Below are 17743 nucleotides of genomic sequence, written 5' to 3' on the forward strand. Positions count from 1 at the left end.
CCAAGAAATGAACATCAAACACTAACACTCCGCATGTTTCAGCCAATGCTGAGCCTGTCAGCAGGGAGGTCCTAGTTCAAGTCCCTCCCCTGGAGAAGTTTATTTCTTCTATTGGTGCTCAGAAGCTGCTCATAAGCCATGAGCAGATTTAGCAACAACGTCTCGCAAAGCCCATCTGAATTTGCCCGCAAAGTGACCTGAATCTCTAACTTCAGCAGCTCATTAAATGACAACGGTGCGAGATATCAAATTATTTTTATCCCAATTATTTATCAGTATAACCAACCTCCTAACGCTCATATATCTGGTTCATGTTGTTTCCAACCACCTTCTATACAAAACAGTTAGAGGTACTTAAAAGAGAAAAAATAGTCTTAAATCACAACGACCGAGCGAGTTGGCCATGTGGTGCACTCAGGAGATAATTAATTAATTAATTTATTTATTCAGGATCAGCAACATTAATGTAAAACAAAAGATATATAAATATTTACAAAGGACAAAAATGTACACAATAAAACTGTACAGTCATATATAATACATATTTACATAAACAACGACATTAACAAAGGAAAATATATTTACAGTAAATACAGGAGCAGAACAGGAAAGAAGAAGAAGAAGAAGGAAAATTAAGTTATATGAGAAATATCATGATAGAAGGAAGGAAACGTTGCGAAGATGTCTAGGTTATTGATGATAGATAAGGTATTAAACATTGCTGGAATACGTACAGAAAGGGACCTTTGGGTGAGAGAAATCTGGGAGTAAGGAATGTGGAATAGGGTCTTCATTCTGGTACTACGGGATGGGACGTGGATGTTCTTAGGATTTCGTCAAGAGTGATCTTTGCTTTGATGTGGCTGATGATGACCCCTTAGATGGGTCGAAACTAGTTCCATGTAATTTTAAAATATTGTGAATATATTTTGTATTGAATAGGTGGAAACCTTTACTGTGTTGTTACTCATATGTTATTCTCAGTTCAATACGGACCTACAACATGAAATTTATAACCCTTAATATTGGCGGGGAACCAAACTTACGCTGCAGGCACAGCATACAGAGCCGTCCACCGCTCACTGAAAGATTTGTATGCTATAATGGACTGTCGCTCTCAGCTCATTTGAAAATAATACCTTTTGCAGTGTTATAAAGGTACTCAAAACATAATTCCAAAGCAGGTAGCTATTAGGTTATTCTATTTATTAATTTAACCCAATGAGTGCTACGCCCGCCTATAGAAGGGTTGATGTGGTCGGTCCAGCACTGCTACGCCCGTCTATAGACGATGCACGAAAACTTTTTTTTTTTTTTTTGAGTTTCCCGGTTCACTCTTGGGTGCTGATTCGATCTCTGGCATGTTCTGCCATCTGTTGGGCATTGTGTAGAACTAATTGATCACAGCTTGTAGCTTCAGGAAGTAACTTACAGAGCTTTCTCTACACGTCTGTGGAGTTAATCTGTGATGTAAACAAGCATGACGGAACAAACTAGTTGCTCTCGCAGCTATATTATTTCGGATCAGAGAATCTTTCAGTTATTAATCACAGCAGAAAGTGATGATGATGATTTTGATTAATTGTTAAGCGTTTTTGAAAGTGAGTGTGATACAGGGAGTGATGAAAATATTGGAAGTGAGAAAGAAACAGAGCCTCCTTCTAAACAACAGAAGAAAAACACAGCGAGTTCAAAAGCTACTTCATCACTATTTCCGTGGTGGACGGATGACTTTTCTCCAACAGATTTCCAAGTAACTGTGACAGACTCTGGGAGCCAAGTAGTGTTTGATGACAACCCCAAAATCATTGATTCTTTAAAAAACTTTTGTGCCAGTGGAGTTGGTACTGCTGGTTGTTGGTGAAACAAATCGGTATCGCAAACAACAGGTGGAAAACATTGAGTTCTCACCACATTCCAGGTTTAGAAAGTATTTTAAAATATCAACTTATGTACTTGTAAGGAGTTACATATATTAGTTGCATTCAGATTTTAGGAAATAATTTTATTTTGAGCTCTTTACTTTGTATAAAGACGATGTACAAATGGGCACATAAAGTGTAATTTTGTTTTCTTTCAAAATAATATTGAACATAAGTGTAGGATTTTCCATTTAGATTTATAAAGAACCAACATTTATAAACATTTTAAGCTTATCACCCCACTGATAAGTTAAAAATTGAAGCATCTACATTTTTTTTTTACATAAAAATGAAAAAACTCAGCAATGACATACCGAACTGTCAAGTGGTAACTTAGTAACTAAAGGTTAATGAAAGTATTATAACTCAGTTGACATTTGACAATTAATCCAACTCAACACTCTAGCCTACCCTATGACTATGAGTCATGCTCGTAACCACTCAAAATTATCTATTTTATATTGGAAATAACCACTTGGTATTCTCTCAGTTCATATGTCGCATCATTACACCGACTTCAATCATCGAATCACGAGATCACGGGTATACATAAAATCAGCTTCATGGTCCGTATCGCACTTCAATAGATTCACAATTAAGTATTTATTTATTTTCCACCTAGTCGATACAATGATTGCTTAAGGCAATTTTTAATGGTCAAAAGTGGTACATGTTTCGTATATTATCAACATCTTCAGCCACATAACACTGTTTAGATGAAAAATATATAAAATTGACAAAGTAATCTTTAAAATTAACATAAGATTGACAAGATTAAAACAAACAAATAACTCAAGAGAACACATATGAAGACCTGTACATTCATCTAGACCAACTTGTAAAGAAAAATGATAACCTTAATGAGGCTGTAGAATATAAGAATCCATTATATTATCAAATTCTAGTATATTTGAAAATGCTTGAGAAGGATCAAGAAAAAAGAATTGGAATTTCTCCACCTACAGATAGCCCTACAACTTATTCCTCCTCAGTTGAAGCTATAGATGACAGCAAGGAAATTCTTGACACACCTATATCCCCCGCTCCTCCACCTCCTCAGGTGCAAGAGCAAGGAAGAACGCATCATCAATATTACACCCGGCGCAAAACTGTGAAAGAATGACAGGAGTTACTGTTCCAAAGGAAAGCAGGCTTAATAAGATTTGACAACTAGGAATTAGTAGTTATATTTTCATCTACGTTAATAATAAGAGCCGCACTGTGATATCAGGATTTCTTCATTTCGATAATTACTTATAAATTGTATAATTTTTAATTTATAAATTGATCTTTTTTCATGAATTATTAAGAAAAGAATATTTATTAGGACAATTTCTCTATGGAATATTGTACAAGTGTTTCCTTGACGACTGCTTTCTATTGTAGAAATAATTTATATATTTTCTCTTGAGTTATTTGTTTGTTTTAATCTTGTCAATCTTATGTTAATTTTAAGGACACTTCCTCTAAAGCATTACTTTGTCAATTTTATATATTTTTCATCTAAACAGTGTTATGTGGCTGAAGATGTTGATAATATACGAAACATGTACCACTTTTGACCATTAAAAATTGCCTTAAGCAAACATTGTATCGACTAGGTGGAAAATAAATAAATACTTAATTGTGAATCACGGGTATACACGGACAGTGAGTAAGTGAGCTGACTGACGTTGAATCGGAACACCGTGAATACAGTGAAATTTCCATGTTCTTTTAAATAGTTTAAGAAAAGACTAGGCAAACAACTGATAAGAGAATATGCCATCTAGGCGACAACCCTAAATGCAGATAATTGTGCGTACAGATATTTTTTTCATCTAATTCTATCTACTTATTTAATGGAGTTGTCACTTGTGAGGTAAAAACATGATGCGAAGAGGTGGCTGCAGGAGAAATCTGAACCTGTAAGTTGGATGATGGATAGGAAAGTAGTTCGTGGAATAAAGACCTGACGACAGCAGTGAGCATTGAATGCTGCTGTTGCTGTCTAACAGTACACATTTCACAGGGTGACTCTAATTTGCCGTGAATCGGATCACTGCATTGACTCAGTAATATAAATGGAATCAAATATCCCACCACTAGAAGTGAGAGCCTAGTTGCTCGTTGACACTTACAGTATTTATGGAATCTAGGAGACCTGTGGTTGGCTTACTTGGCATAAACAACATTCAGTTCTGCCTAGGCATAGGCTTATTACATGCTGCTTGTTACACGATTGCAGGAACAATGCTCTTAAGATATTTCAACACCTCTTGTGAGCGATAGAGAGGTCATTTGCTAGAAACCTTGAGATCAAGTCTCAGACTGCCCATCACTTTCAGAAAACCACTATGATTTTACATTTATGTGGTATTCTCAGAGTTCCATTTAGTTTTCAAAAAGCATTGTAGGTATGAATTTTATTTAGGTCAATGCACAAGTTTTTATATGCATGTTTCTTTCTAAATCACTTTATTTTTCTGGATACAAATGCTTGGTAAAATTTTGTAATTCTTAAAATAGGAGATATAAGCCAAAGGAACTGACAGACTCACCTTGATGAGCCCTAGGATGAGCAAGACAAGCAGGAGAACACTTGCCACTACAGCCAGTATTATGATCCAGATTTCAACCCCCTCCTCAGGTGGCAGCGGGGCCAATGGTGGGGCCTGTGGTGGTAGCTCTTTGCGGATGAAGATGGAGGTGACCACTGCATGATCAGGGCTACAAGAACAGGTGGAAAATGCACAATCAGATATAAGTTTTAAGACTGCCAATAATTCTCAACTAAAATAAACTAGAACACAACACTGAAATGTTTTAAAAGTTGCTTTACGTCACACTGGCACAGATATGTCTTATGGTGACGATGGGACAGGAAAGGGCTAGGAGTGGGGATGAAGTGGTCGTGGCCTTAATTAAGCTACAGCCCCAGCATTAACCTGGCGTGAAAATGGGAAACCAGAGAAAACCGTCTTCTGGGTTGCCGACAGTGGGGTTCGAACCAAGTATCTCCCGAATACTAGATACTGGCCGCACTTAAATGACTGCAGTTATCGGGCTCAGTCACTACAAATTAGGAAAGTAAGTTGTTATTGTCTATTCACCCAGGCTAATTATGAAGGCTTGCCTGGTGCTCATGATCGTTAAAGTTTCAAATCTCTGTTCTGAAACCGTGGTTAGCTGCTTCTAGTCCCATTCGTCGAAATTATTTTCACCACCAGAATGTTGGCTGGTAGGGTAGGAGAAGAGGTGGTATACAATTTCTAATCACTAGATTTAATTCCAAACCTCTCCGCAGTATTCACATAGAGTGAGGGCTTACGACGCTGTTCATGGTGGTTTGTCCACCTGATTGGGACGCGCGCGCAAACCATGAACAGCCACACCTGTTGCTGTCTATTTAAAAATCTCTCACAGCTGGACAGGAAGCTCTAATCCTATTTGATATGCCTTTCACTTTTCCAAGTCCAGTCACCCCACAACGCAAGTAAGTTCGAACATACTGCTATTGGCTACATAACATTCAATAACTGTTCCAGTCTAAGACAGTGACAACTAAACAGCAACAGTGCTAAACATCAGGACAGTACTCCTCACAAAATGACCATTAGCGCTGTTCCAATACACTAACAATAGCTGCTCCAGTCGCTGACTCGACAACGATTCTCAGTCCACAGAAGTACACAAACACCCAACACTCCAAGGCAGTACACAATCTTCTGTCCCATATTCCATCTCCAATGCAGCTACTCACTGGACACTCCGACACCACAACCACGCTCGCTGTTCAGACCTCAGTGGGGGACACTAGTGACAGCTAACACCTCTGTCACCCTCAGCCCAGCCACTGAAACTGTCCGTGGCTAGCCTCTCTTTTTATAGCTCCAGCAATGTGCACCAGAATATTTGCGATGTGGGCTGAGACGGAATATTCTCATTGTATCTCCAAGAAACTCCCAGTTAAGTCACCCGGCGATGACAATACACGGTCGGCTGGGAGCTCCTCGATTGGCTGACTCACTAGTCCCTTCCAAGAAGTACCAAAAGGGGCTACCACAGGGCTGGCACATAACAGTATCAACAAATGTATCTTTATCTTCAGAGTCATTCAACCTTGTACTGCAAATTCAGAGCAACACTTCCACACTTGTTAGACAGACAGGCACAATCTTCCTGTGAATGCCTGCTGGTTCTGGTTCCATGCTTTTATCCACAGGAAATGGATCAGTGTATAGACCAGAGTCCTGCAGAAACTGCTTTAGTCTTGGTTCAACTTTGACTGGCTAATGAACTTGACACGAAAGCTGTACTCAGCCGAACATTTCACAGCTGACCCATCTTGCTCCTGCAAGTGACTGTAGCATAAGAATAAACACTGCGTAGCTACCAGAACACAGCCAAATGTGGAAGTTCAATATTGCATAATTAACATGGACAAATAGGTACAAAAATTATGTTCTTTTCTCTTACTTAGAAATTAGCTGAGCTATTTCATTGTAAGAGACCAATTCCTGAGAATTCTGGACCATTTTTTGAGTTTGATACTTCTTTTTCACCTGTGGTGAAAAAACTATACATTTTGTCCTTACGTTGTAATGGTTCCTAAGTGACAATATAAATTGTGTCCCACAACATTTGCAATTATTCATTAACTCATAACCGTAAGATCAGTGCTATAAGTGGGAGAATCTATTCTTGTTCTAAATGATACACTAATCGGCCAGCATATCATGACCAACTACCTACTATCGATATAAACCTGTCCAGGCGATAGCAGTGTCACCTGGTGAGGAGTGACTGCTAGTCAGACACACACATGGTGCATGTAGTTCCAGTGAGGATACTCTCCGTGTGCAGAATGTGGAAGGCGCACGATCTATCTGAGTTTGACCGAGGGCAGATTGTGATGGCCTGGAGGCTCGGCATGAGCATTTCGGAAACTGTACGACATGTCAGGTGTTTGAGAAGTGCTGTGGTGAGTCTCTTCAACAAGTGGCGAAAGCAAGGTGAAACCACGTCCAAACGTCGAGAGATTGGGCAGCCACCCCTCATTACAGATGTCGGACGTCGTAGGCTGGGCAGACTGTTAAAACAGGACACTCCTAAGGATGAAATTCCGCCGCTGCCGACCCATGCATGTGCCAATGTTAATACCATGACATCGGCAACTACGACTGAAATGGGCATGTAACCATCATCAATGGATGTTGGCGCAGTGGCAGAGCATTGCAGGGTCTGACGAATCCGGATACCTTCTTCACCATGCCGATGAAAAGGTGTGAATCTGTTGTCTTGCACGGGAATAGATCCTCGACACTTGTACTGCAGGACAGTGACAAGCTGGCGGCGGCTCAGTTACGCTGGTTGCAGACCATGTACACCTCTTCATGACGTTCATGTTTCCCAATGGCTTGATGATGATGCTTGTTGTTTAAACTGGCCTAACATCGAAGTCATCGGCCCCTAATGGTACGAAATGAGACGAAATGGAATGACAAATTAAAAGTCCAAAATCCTCCACTGACCAGAATTCAAAACGTGAAAATGAAGAACAAATGAATGAATGAATGAATGAATGAATGAATGAATGAATGGATGGATATGAATTTAAAACAATCAGTGGATGCGACCCACAATGACTTACATTCACAGAAACTGACGTAAAACAATAGTATTACTGACCAAGGGACTGCTGCTATAGCATAACACTGAATCGATGATGCTTGCAGTCTAGAGGGGTTCCAAAATCCAAGTCATCGGCCCCTCATAATGGTACTTATTGCTAGGAAGGTAGAACCATGGTATTTGTCATTTTGCGGTACTAATCAAAAGTAGCAAAGACTCGCAGTATTCCACACATTATGGTACTACTCACAGGTTAAGAAATTCGACATATAATACAGACCTATGGTGTTTTTCACATTGCGACGCCATTTACAGGCAACGCAATCCTATGGTATTCATCACATAAGAGTACTAACCACAAGGACCTGCACTATCCTGTGGTGTTCCTCATATAGTGGGTACTAATCACAGGCAAGGCAGAACCATGGTAGCTAACATTCCATGGTTCTGCTCATATGGTGGTACTAATCACAGGTACTGCAAAAGCCGACCGCACAGTGCTTTTGTGTGCTACTAATCACAAACCTATTTGGTACCTAATATAGTGGTGCTACGCGCAAGTAAAAGCGACCCATGGTGGTACTAATCACAAGTAGTTTCATGGTTCTAAGACAATCATCCCTTGGTTTCCCCTTTTAGTCACCTCTTACGACAGGCAGGGGATACAGTGGGTGCATTCTTCGTCTGCGTCCCCCACTCACAGGGTGTTGTGTGTTTGGTCCGCGAGAGGTATTTTATTTCCCTCAAGTCCGCCGGCTAGCCGGTTAGTTTGCCAATGGCAGTGGGATTTTTCAACAAGATAATGCGCCATGTCACAAGACCAGGAGTGTGATGGAGTGGTTCAAGGAACACAGTGGCGAGTGGCAATTGATGTGCTGGCCCCCCACCTCATCATATCTTAACTGGATCGAACACATCTGGGATATGATTGAACGCGCCGTCAGAGTCATTGCCCCCTCCCTTGAATTTATGGTAAGTAGACGACTTGTATGTGCAGATATGGTGCCAAACTCCCTCCAGCGAACTACCAAGACCTCATTGGTTCCATGCCAAGATGCGCTGCCGCTCTTATCCATGCCAAAGGTGGACATTCCAGCTATTAGGTATGTATGTTCAGTCTTCAGCCCTAAGGCTGGTTGGATCCTCAACAGCTCCACCATCAGCTGTCATAGATGGCCTAGGCATCACTGAAGAGGTGTACTAGGGAAATGAGGAGTGAGGTATTTCCCGTTGCTTTCCTCACCGAGCCAGAAGTTGCTATTACATATCAGTCTGCCAAGCCCACTGAAATGCATGCACCAACCGACCCTATGAGCAACATTTTCACACCATTCATAGCAGGGACTGGCTGCATAAGGAATGACATTACTAGCACCGCTCATACCTCATATTGTCAAAGCCAAGGATAAGACAGAGACTGATCAATGAAAGTAACAAAATTGCTCTAGCCTATACCAGCAGACATAGTACACTGTAAACACTAGGTCCTTCCAGCAAAGGCATAGCTATTTGGTAGGTGGTCATAATGTTCTGGCTGATCAGTATAAGTATTGCACATTTTTCATTCTCACAGTACTCTCATTGTGTTATTGTACCATCAGTTTTAGTTTTTCTCCGGCTTGGCGATATTAGGGCAACCGACGTCAGAAGATAAAGTTGTAATTGAAGAGGGCAAACTGGTCCAAATATTCATTTAGAGTAAGAGGAATTAGGGAGTAGAATAATTTACAAAGGGAGATGTTCAATAAATTTCCAAGTTCTCCGACGTCGTTTAAGAAAGGACTAGATAAACAACTGATAGGGGATCTGCCACCTGAGCAATAACCCTAAATGCAAATCAATGATGACTAATTTATGAAAGTTGATGATATATTTTTTAAGTCAAAATTTATTCTGTCTCTTGATAAGCAAATATCTTCCAATTGTGTGCGATAGTAAATTTGAATGTCATCATTTAAATGGTAATTGCAATATTTCAATTGAGATGATATATCATTTACATACAAAATAAAAAGTAATGGTTCAAGTATAGAACCTTGTGGGACTCCTGTTTATTTCATTGGCCAATGAGAAGTCTCATTCTTTATAACCACTCATTGTCTGCAGTTAGCGAGGTAACAGCTTAATTTTTCTGGTTTTTTAAAAAAAATTATTTTTTACAAGTTGCTTTACGTCGCACCAACACAGATATGTCTTACGGTGATGATGGGACAGGAAGGGGTTAGGAGTGGGAAGGAAGCGGTCGTGGCATTGATGATATATTTTTTAAGTCAAAATTTATGACTATATGTACAGCCCCAGCATTTGCCTGGTGTGAAAATGGGAAACCACGCAAAACCATCTTCAGGGCTGCTAACAGTGGGGTTCGAACCCATTATCTCCTGAATACTGGATACTGGCCGCACTTAAGCGACTGCAGCTATCGAGCTCAGTGTAAGAGCTAAAGAGTTGTAAAACAGTCTTATTCAGATTAAGGAATTTTAATCTGGCCAGCAATATATCTTATTTAACATGTCAAATGCAGTACTAAAATCAAGAAGAGCAAGTAATGTGACCAGCTATTTACTCATTGCATATCTAATATCATCTGTAACCTTAAATAGAGCAGTGGTCGTGCTGTGCTGCATCTTGAAGCCTGACTGTAAAGAGTCAAACAAGGAATATTTGTTAGCTGTCAATGAATTATCTGTTCAAAGGTTTGGATAGATTTGAAAGTGTACAGACCGGCCGATAGCCTGATAAGTAAACAGCTGGGGACTCTTATTTTAATACCAATTTATGATGGCATCTTTCCATATCCCTGGATATGTTCCAGAACTGAGGCAGAAATTATATATGTTTGCAATTAATGGGCAAATAATATCAACTCCAGGAGTATGGGATTTCAGTGTCTAGCAATTACAGACACAATTGGTTTAAACTCCTTAGAGTTTGGTAATTTGGAATAGTTAATAGATATGAGCTGAGTCTTGGAAATATTCAGCTGAAGATTTTGGTTACATTTTATGCAACTGGTTTGTGCAGACAAAATACTCACCCATTACTGTCTGAATGCGTCATGTTGATAGGATTAACAATAGACACTTTAGCATTTGTTGATAACTGGATAATGTCCTTATCTTCCATCAGCAATTCTGTAAAAGAATAAAATTGGCATGTCAAGTATCCATGGCATATCATCAAATGAAGACACTAGATGAATCGATGAGGCACTGCTTTCTAAGAGCTCAAAATGGTATCATTGGAGAATATAAACATTAGACTTTAAGGAATAATATAAATATTGGTGGATTGCTACTCCATTGCAGGAATATTGTTACTAAAATAATGATCTGGGGCAAGAAATACAAATTATTTTAAAAAATGTATTAGATGACAGCCCAGCCCTCCTGGTAGACATGGTCATTAAGGTGTCAAATCTATATGGTCTGACACTATAGTTAGAGCCCTGCATGGATATAAAAAATATCCGCATCCGCAAATGGTTACCTGCATCCGTGAATGGTTATCAGCGGATAGTCTGACTCGTTGGCTGAATGGTCAGCGTACTGGCCTTCGGTTCAGAGGGTCCCGGGTTCGATTCCTGGCCGGGTCGGGGATTTTAACCTTAATTGGTTAATTCCAATAGCCCGGGGGCTGGGTGTTTATGCTGTCCCCAACATTCCTGCAACTCACACACCACACATAACACTATCTTCCACCACAATAACACGCAGTTACCTACACATGGCAGATGCCGCCCACCCTCATCGGAGGGTCTGCCTACAAGGGCTGCACTCGGCTACAAATAGCCACACGAAATTAAATTAATATCAGCAGATGTTGTAAATAACTACAGTATATTACACCCCGAAACCTCCGTGGCTCAGGCAGCAGCGCACCGGCCTCTTATCTCTGGAAACCATAGTTCAAATCCCAATCACTCCATGTGAGATTTGTGCTGGACAAAGCAGAGATGGGACAGGTTTTTCTCCGGGTACTCCAGTTTTCCCTGTAATATTTCATTCCAGCAACTCTCCATTAACATTTCATCTATCAGTCATTTATCATTGCCCCAGAGGAGTGCAACAGGCTTCGGCAAGCGGCATATTTCCTATCCTTCCGCTAGATAGGGACTTCGTTCATTCCATTCCTGACCCGGTTGAACGACTGGAAACAGGCTGTGGATTTTCATTTCATTTATGTTACACCCAAGCTATTGGAACGGATAGATCTGTTAACATAATACAGGGTCTTTATTTATGCTTGGCAAGGACTTTCTCGCTTGACCTTGGCTGCCGATGACAGGCCACTACCGGCTGCTAGTGCACGTGGTTTCCGGCACTTCCTGCAGTTGCTGAGAGCTGAGCTCCGAGATAGTAGGGTGTTCAATGAAGCTACTGCGTACTGTATGTCGTATTGTATAGTGTTTTATTGTGATTGTGTATAGTGCAGTAATGTATGTGAAATATTCGTTAATGTGAATGTGTACATCTGCACAATATTTACATTAAGTGCAGAAATCATGCGCTAAGACAAGACAAAAGTTTCGAGTGAAATTTCCAGGGAGACCAATTCCTATCAATCGGACAATAAAACAACTTGCCAAGAGATTAAAATGTACAGGTTCAGTAAACAATAAAAATAGACGTAAAGGTTGTTATCTCCTTACTGAAGCGTGTTTGGTACAAGGATCATAAGTAAAAATCTGTGGCCCCCTTGTAGCCCAGATTTAATGGCATGTGATTTTTATTTGTGGAGAATGTAGTTTATGGGAACAACCCTCACACACTAAGCTTAAAGACAATATAAGAGCTGCAATTGCATCCATCAGTGCTGAAAAACTTGGTAGAGTAACCAAAAATTTCATTAGGAGATGCCAATTATGTTTGGCAGTGCATGGGGAACATTTTCAGCATAAACTGTAAACATGGTGAATAAAATGCATGATAATGATTTTGAGCACCGTATTCTGCCGTACATACGCACGCACCGTAGCCGGCAACTAAACTGTCATAAATAAAGACCCTGTACAATAGGCCCGATACCTGGCACCAGAACCTCTACAATCACAGCTTTATGAGGGATTTTCTCTTGCAACAACCTTTGTTCCTTCCTCTCATTAACTGCGGGCAGCAGCCAGGTAGGCTATGGTCAGATTTATGGCCTTAAGGCTCTTTTATATATCACCATTCTCCCATTCCACTGTCAAAAGTCGCCTAACCACAAGCAAAAATAAGAGTATACCTGAGTGAAAATGAATAAACTTCAATATTTAGAAATTATCACCACTGGCGTAGAGTTTGCATGCGCCAAGACACTAACATCGTGGATATCCACGGATAAATCCATGTATATCCACATCCATGCAAGGCTCCAACCATAGTTAGCCGGCTAGAGACCCTTTGGTCGAAAATATTTTCACCATCAGGCGAGGTGGTGGTATACAATTTCTAACCACTAGACTGCATGCCAAAAGCCTGGATTAAATTACAAACCTCTCTACAGTGCTTATATGGAGTGAGTGCATTTGACGCTGTTGATGGTGATTCATCCGTTAAGCTTTGAGCATACCCAATGGAGCTATTCGACAACAGTAGGCTATGTACTGGCACCGGGTTTCTCCCTCTCCCTTCCTACTAGTCTATTATATATCAAGTCATTTATTTCATCTCATGAACTGCTCTGATGAGTTTGACATCAGGAAGGGCATCTGGTCATAAAAACTCACAACGAAGATTAATTTCACTTCATACCCACCCCCGTCCGTCCGTCCGTCCATACATACATACATACATACATACATACATACATACATACATACATACATACATACATACATACATACATACATACATACATACATACATACATACATACATACATACATACATGCATTTGATAACAGTCCACTTCCTCAATTTTTTAAAATGCGGAATACGTCTTTCGTTTCGTTCATGTACTATACCCCGTGTAGAATTTTGCGTGCAGAGTGCCAGGTTCGGTGGCTCTGACTCCAGCTTGGCAAGTTCCATGCCTGCTCAGTCCGGTGGTATTTGAAGGTGCTCAAATACGCCACGCTAGTGTCAGTAGATTACGCGAGTAGATTCACTGGCAAGAAAGGAACTTCTGCAGAACTAAATTCTGGCACCACGGTGTGTCCGAAAACCGTAAAAGTAGTTACTTAGTGGAAGGGAGGTGCACGAGGAGGTTCACTGCATCTCTACCGATGACTCTAATCAGAGGGCTGACATCATAGCCATCAACAGAAAGGAAAGTGAAGCAATAGTCCTGAAATCTGATGACGATATGGTACATGAAGAGAGTTATTTTAGGACTGAGAACTGCTTAGCCAACTTACCAAGAGCTGAGATGTTGAGAAGCATGGCGAGCTCAAACTCGAGGGACTGCGCTTTCTCATGGGTCACGTGACAGGTGACGGTGGTGCACTCCACTTCAGGCATTGAGCAGTTAAGATAGAAGGTTCTGTTGGATTGATACTCATCATCGAAATAGTTAAAGCCGTCGCTTGTGTCTGTATTGTTCAGATCCTCGTAGTTTGAATGTTCTTCGCTCTCGACGCTCAATACGGACCTTTTTGCACGCTCTTCTACTTGTTCTCCTTGTTGAAGGTCACCGTCTATATCATTTTCAGTATCACTCAGAACCTCGGTACTTTGGTTTAAGAAGTTCATGGCACCGTCGCTGCTGCATTTAACCGTTTGACCCCTCAACTTGCCCTGAAAGACAAATACACACATTGATAAGTAATATAAAAGGGAGCACGTAATAGGACGGACGTACATTGACCAAATGCAAATAGATTTTTAAAAAAGAGGACAAAGCTATTTAGAAAGGAGGACAATGCCAAGAAAAAAAAAAAGACAACACAAAAATCCTCCATTGAAAATCTGAATTTAGACTTATATATTCTAATTTTTGCATACATAAACAAAATGTCTCCATTGCCATATTATACAGTAAATTCTTACTAAATTTAAACAGTGAAACTAATTTACACGCCTTGCTGGTATTTTCCTGAAAATTCAGTTGCCTTCAGGAGTTTTGGCGAGTCTAATATATACTTATAAAAAGACACACATGTAAATTCCTTCAGATTAATTGAACCATTACGAGAATTTACACAGATTCTAGTTTGAAATGGTTCCTATTATCAGTCCATTGTGCTGAGATTAATGACAATAGCCTTTCTACACTTGCATTGTGCCATGGTATAGAAGGGAAGTATTCTGCAAGTTTTAATAACCCTGAACTATAATCAACTAACATATGTGAATTCAAATACTTTGCTCATTTCTGATTGCAAGGTAACATATTAAATTCAGGGTCAATACTACTTTCATTCAGGAATTTTTGAAATTACACAATTGATCAAAAGATTTCACTTCATTAGTTTGAAAGGATTTAGACTTAGCTTGCAAATACAGAATACAATTTTTCAACATCACAATTATTAATATAACTTTTCAGTGCCATCTGTTTAAAAAAAGGCTTCCTTCAAATCCCGGTTATCTCCTGTCGCTTGTTATGTTATCAGCTGTCACACATTAACATAGCAGTGTTCTGACAGGCAGACGAACAAGACACGGACAATGAAAATGAGATTGGCTGTTAACACACAATCCAAAGAGGCTCAATTCGAAAAGAAAAAAATACAAGAGGTAAAAATTTCTGACTTGATTTGACACTGGGTTGTTTCTTTCTAATATTCACAGTGGTATGTAAGTAAATAAATAAATAAATACACTTCATAGTTTGAGATTATACTAAACAAAGTTAAAAAGAGCTTCTTCAAACTTGTATTTCGTCTGACAGTCAGATAGTGAATACATTAAAAAAAATTAATTTAATGGAACATAATTATGTTTTTTTTTAACTGAAGGTCACATAGACTGAAACATGTACTACATTTGAATAGTTTATTTCAGAAACAACACAAGTCAGTGAACAGTGACTTTTCAGAAATCACAAGAAATTACAAAAATAAACCTTACAAGGATATTGTTATCATAAAAATACTGACTCTTTTGATAAGGGCTCTGTATCGTATTTAACCTTAGCCAAGCATTACACGTGTTTATCCGGAATTTTAAATTGCACGCTTTTGCGACCGTATATTTTAGATCATGTCTGTAATATAAGCCAATAGATGTCAGGAGCGTATACCAAGGACCCTTAATTAGGCGTGACACAGAGATTTGGTATGAAAAAGGAGAAAGCTTTTGCTGCTAAGCATGATTTCTGTAGTGAAGTTCTTCTCGATGTTAGGCCCCTTAAAACAACAAGCATCATCATCACCCAGAAGTTTGTTGACATTGTGAACATTTGTGTTTTAACTTTTGTAGACATTACATCCTGAAAAGAAAAGGTCATTACAAGTGTAAAATGGAGTCATAATAAGGTCCCTTTCCTTCTTTATTTCTCCCACACTGTTCTTTAGAATTTCAAGATCAAGTTTCCTTGAGTACTTGGTTTCCTCTATTACCTTTGCCTTTGTTCAATTAGTTTCCATTAGAAATAATATATAATTGGGATATGTTTCCTTATGGCTGCTTCAGATGAGGTGTAAATAAAAACAGTGAGAAAAACAATGTTATGTCCTTTGTAAATATTTTTTTCAATAATGATTTCTTTAATATGCTCTAATGTAGAACTCAGTAGTCTAGTAGGTAGTTTTCAAAAATAGCTGGGCCTCAGCAATGGCAAACTCCTCGGGCAGCTAGTAGTGAAAGTCGTCATCGTCGTCATCGTCATCATCTCCCCTTATCCAGCTCCTGCTGGGTTGCAGTATTTATGGCACTTCCCCATCTTCCTCTTTCCTTCCACCATTCATTTTCCACAATATTGTCCCAGTCTACATTTTGTCTTCTTATGCCACTCTTCACTGATTCAATCCTCCTTGTTCTAGGTCTTCCACTTGCTCTCTTGCCCTCGCACTTTGCCTCCAGCATCTGTCTGTGTTAAATGAAAAATATAGCACCATAAAACTAACACATTAATTTCTACAAATTGATTGTTCCAGTTCCTAGAAACATTGTGAAAATTATATTACTTTCACACCGGGCAGTTCTGTAATTTTTCTTCACATAATGTTGCAGTTCCTTCCTCTTGAGGGATATACTCCATTAGCTTGAGAATGTTATCAACTCTCTTCCTTTTTTCTTTCAGGAGATGCCTTTCAAGTAGGAAAATTCTTCAGTGAACAGACAGTATCACGACTGACTTCCATGGACATGCTTACAATATGGCTGTTACCCTAGTTGAGTGACGACAGGGACAATTACATGCTGCGACAGGATGGTGTACCACCTCAAGAGCACTTTTAAACCAAGAACTACCACAACGAAGAATCAGACGCAGAACGGATTGTGATCAGATGCTCTTACCTTGGCCACCATATTTACAAGATTTAACGACGTGTGATTTCTTCCCGTGAGGATACATTAAAGATCAAGTGTTTGTTCCTCCTCTACCGATGAATATTCTGGAAATGAAGCAGCGCATCCAAGCTGCCTTCACCGCTGACATATTGGGGCATGCATGGGAAGAGATGGACTACCGAGTAGATGTGTGTAGAGTGACAAAAGGTGCACATATTGAGCATTTGTAATGTATGTAAAACAAATCTTTATGAGTTACAGTATACAATAAAACAAGATTCGTATTCCTACATCAATTGCACTGTGTATTATGATTATTTGAAACCGCAACAATCATTTTGAATAACCGTGTGTGTGTGTATATATATTGTATATAAAGAAGGTAACTTCTCTGTTAACTCAAAATGACCAAAAAAGTGACTTTATGTTGTTTCTGAAATAAATGATTCAAATAGCATTTGCTCCTTCTTATATATCCTCTAAGTTGAATGAACAGCAATACGATTACCTCAGGCTTGGACATGGAGAGAAAATGTGTGCCTTCAGATATCCATAGCGTTGGCACAGAAAACACCACCTTCGTCTCCCGCACAGGACTCAGACCAGTTTTAATTGCCTGCAAAAATAACAACCATCAGTCTTAGTTGTGAGCCAGAGCAAATGAACAAAGAATGAACAAATCACAAGGTTGATTCCACAGTGATGGACAAATAACAAGTGGAAAATTAATAAAGAGAGATGAATGAATGTAGACAGAAATTGAAGTATTCAAGATCTTTATGCCTTTTCAAATTGTGAAACTGTCAGCATTTTGGCCCAGAAATAGAA

At 39.5% G+C, this 17743-nt stretch overlaps 1 protein-coding gene across 1 annotated transcript in view; it reads right to left on the minus strand.

Annotated features, from left to right (window-relative positions):
- The window catches only part of LOC136884022 (integrin alpha-PS5), a 156085-nt gene that overhangs the window by 12846 nt on the left and 125496 nt on the right, over positions 1–17743 (minus strand). Inside the window, exons 18-21 of the mRNA XM_067156026.2 lie at positions 17424–17531; positions 13876–14254; positions 10573–10669; positions 4463–4631 (exon numbers count right to left, since the gene is read on the minus strand). Of these exons, the coding sequence (XP_067012127.2) occupies positions 4463–4631; positions 10573–10669; positions 13876–14254; positions 17424–17531 (753 nt within the window). The remainder of the gene's footprint in view (positions 1–4462; positions 4632–10572; positions 10670–13875; positions 14255–17423; positions 17532–17743) is intronic.

The sequence above is a fragment of the Anabrus simplex genome, chromosome 12 (assembly GCF_040414725.1).
Source record: "Anabrus simplex isolate iqAnaSimp1 chromosome 12, ASM4041472v1, whole genome shotgun sequence".
NCBI lineage: Eukaryota > Metazoa > Arthropoda > Insecta > Orthoptera > Tettigoniidae > Anabrus > Anabrus simplex.